Source organism: Ananas comosus, linkage group 22 (assembly GCF_001540865.1).
Source record: "Ananas comosus cultivar F153 linkage group 22, ASM154086v1, whole genome shotgun sequence".
Lineage (NCBI taxonomy): Eukaryota > Viridiplantae > Streptophyta > Magnoliopsida > Poales > Bromeliaceae > Ananas > Ananas comosus.
Genome location: NC_033642.1, coordinates 220,675 through 223,586, shown reverse-complemented (window position 1 = coordinate 223,586; position 2,912 = coordinate 220,675). Strand labels below are relative to the sequence as shown.

The window sequence follows — 2,912 nt, the reverse complement described above, 5'->3', positions numbered from 1 at the left end:
CTAACTTTGTTAAATAATTAATTATTTAGTTTTAATTAAATTCCTCAATTTAGTTATTTGTACACGTAACTCGTCATATATTAATCTGATATATTTAAATTCAATTGCTGCAGTTGAAAGTACGTAAGGAGGTCTAATTATATTAGTGAAAATTATGTTTTTGAACTATACGTAATTGAATAAATTATTTATATTTGCAATACTTAATACTGTATCCAACGAAACGAAATATTTGTAATTGTGACTGCTGCATTTCAACCAAAATGTTTCTTCAACTATATTGTATTTCTAATTATATCTAACTAAACTGCCTTACCGACCGTCCCTATAACAAGTGGCAAAGGACTTGGTGGTTGGTACCCGAGACCCAAGTTCGAATCAACTAAGTACAATACTTATAAGAGTTCAAATTAATTATACAAATGGTAAATAAAATGATAATACGAATTACACGATAAAAATAGAATCTTCAAGAAATAATAGTTCGCGTTTAATAAAATTTCTAACTAATTGAACTATATGGTGAATTGTTAGTATTAATCACAATTCTAAAAATTCAATATATGTAAAGCGTAAAAACATAATACCCACGTATTTCAGTTATGATTCGGTCCGAGCCAGTCTCCCAGTATTTTGAATATAAATTTGGTCCAACTCAACCTTAATTTGTCACGGCGAGAGATACTAATCTTTTTAAATCAAAACCATAATTCATTAGACCTGTTAGTGAAAAAAAATGAGATGTACGATAAAACTAAAGTCACTCTAAAATAATAGTTTATCAGTGGATAATCAATTTATTTAAAACATGCTAACACAATAAGGCAAGTTCGATAATGTTTCATTTAAGCCAAAATTAGTCTTTTAAATCGAATATCAAAAATAAAGGACGCGTAATAATTATTAGTACGGTGTTCACGGAAAGCGAAAATTTCGATAAGGATGTGTAATTTTTTTTTCATTTATAGAAAAACTAAGTGGGCATTAATGCAACAAAAAGCTATAAGACAAAAATCCTTGCCCCTCTCTCCACCCTCTCTCCTCGTTGAGTCATTTCCTCGAACATATTTGATTTGATACTCCCCTCTTCTTCTTCCTCCTCCTCCTCCTCTTCTTCTTCTTCCTCTCCAACAACACTGACTCCATTAATGGCGGCCTCCGCCACCTCCTCCGAATCGTCGTCTTCTTCCAAGCGCGCTAGGATCGGCTCCCACCTCGACCATGAAACCCCACCGAGGAGGAAACGAGCCAAGGAGGAGGAGGAGGAGGAGGAAGAAGAGGAGGAGTACCAGTCTCTGATCCCGGGGCTCCCGGACCACCTGGCGCAGCTGTGCCTGGCGCATCTCCCACCTCCGCTGATCTTCGCCGTGTGCCGCTCATGGCGACGCCTCCTCTACGCCCCCTCCTTCCCCCCCTTCCTCTCCCTCTACGCCCTCCTCTACGCCGACGACGAGCCCAACGCCGTCGCCTTCGCCTGCTTCGACCCCGTCGCCGCCGCCTGGGTCGATCTCCCCCCCCCGCCGACGCCGCTGCTGCAGCAGCTCCCGAACCCTAACCCTAATAGCCCTAATCTGGGCGTCCTCATTAGACACCCGTCGTTCCTCTCGCGGCGGCTCCCGCTCCAGAGCGTGGCGGCGGCGGGGCACCTGGCCGTGCTGGCGGGGTCGACGGCGGAGCTGCTGCCGGCGCTGCCGCGGCCGCTGGTGTTCCGGCCGCACCCGGGCCCGCCGCGGTGGCTCCTCGGGCCGGCGCCGCCGCTGGGGCCGCGGCGGTGGTGCGCCGCGGGGGCCGCCCCGGGCGGGGGCGGGGTCTTCCTGGCGAGCGGCGTCGGGCCCCGCCCACACGACCCCGCCCTCGCCCGCTCCGCCGCGCTCTGGCACCCGCGGGACGGCGCGTGGGCGCCGCTCCCGCCGCTCCGGGACGGGCGCTTCAGCCGCGACGCCGCCGAGGCCGTGGGCGCGCGGGGCAAGCTCTGCATGGTCAACCTGCGCGGCCGCGGCCCCAAGCAGGGGGCCGTCCTCGACCTCCGCCGCCGCGCCTGGGAGCCCATGCCCCCCGGCATGCTCGCCGGCTGGTCCGGCCCCGTCGCCGCCGCCGCCGGAGACGACGACGACGACGACGCCGAAGCTGCCATGTACGTGGTGGACGAGGGCGCGGGGGCGCTCCGGGCCTACGACTGGGGCGGGGACCGGTGGGAGACGCTGCTCGACGCGCCGGAGCTGCTCCGCGGCGCCGCCCAGGTGGCCGCCGGCGGGGGCAGGGTCTGCGTCGTCACCGGATGCGGCGGCGCCGTCCTCGTCGTCGACGTCTCCTCCTCCTCGCCGGAGCCGGGGACGCCGACGCCGCCGCCGCGCACGTGGGTGGTGGAGCCGCCGCCCGGGAAGCGCGTGCTCGCCGTACACGTGTTGCCGCGGATGGGCCGCCCCGAATCATAGCCGCTCGATATTGTCATAATAATAATAATTATAACTATTATAAAATCATCTTTTTTGTTTCGTATTATGTGATTGTTATGTTATATTTTTATGTTAATTAATAATAATTTGTTTATTTTATTTTTTTCCTCTGTGGTGGTGAGGGGACGGCAATCCACGTGCGAAGGAGCACGTGGCGCAGTCAAGGTATCAAACATGCGTTGCCTTTTTGGGGAATAAATAAATAAATAAATAATAAAAAGAGATGGTTTTTTTTGGTTTTTTTATATATTTTGCTTTTAATTGACTCTCCACATCTCAAGTAGCAGCTGTGGTTGCTTATTAAATACCTTTTCTTTTATCTTTTTTTTTCCCCTTGGCTTTTGTTTTATTAACAATTGGGGGTTATGTAATAATAAAGTTAATTTTATAATGTTTTGTAAGGATGGTTCCAACCCTTCGAGCGTCATTTTAGGGCTATTTGGTTGGATATAGTTG

General features: G+C 50.3%; 1 protein-coding gene across 1 annotated transcript; it reads left to right on the top strand.

Moving 5' to 3' along the window:
• On the top strand, positions 951 to 2,671 carry LOC109727461 (F-box/kelch-repeat protein SKIP25). The gene has a single exon (XM_020257595.1). The coding sequence runs from the start codon at positions 1,149 to 1,151 to the stop codon at positions 2,433 to 2,435; it is 1,287 nt and encodes a 428-aa protein (XP_020113184.1). The 5' UTR covers positions 951 to 1,148; the 3' UTR covers positions 2,436 to 2,671.

Bases quoted from the DNA above. Each gene is read 5' to 3' on its own strand.
- LOC109727461 (XM_020257595.1), top strand. From the start codon at position 1,149: ATGGCGGCCTCCGCCACCTCCTCCGAATCGTCGTCTTCTTCCAAGCGC.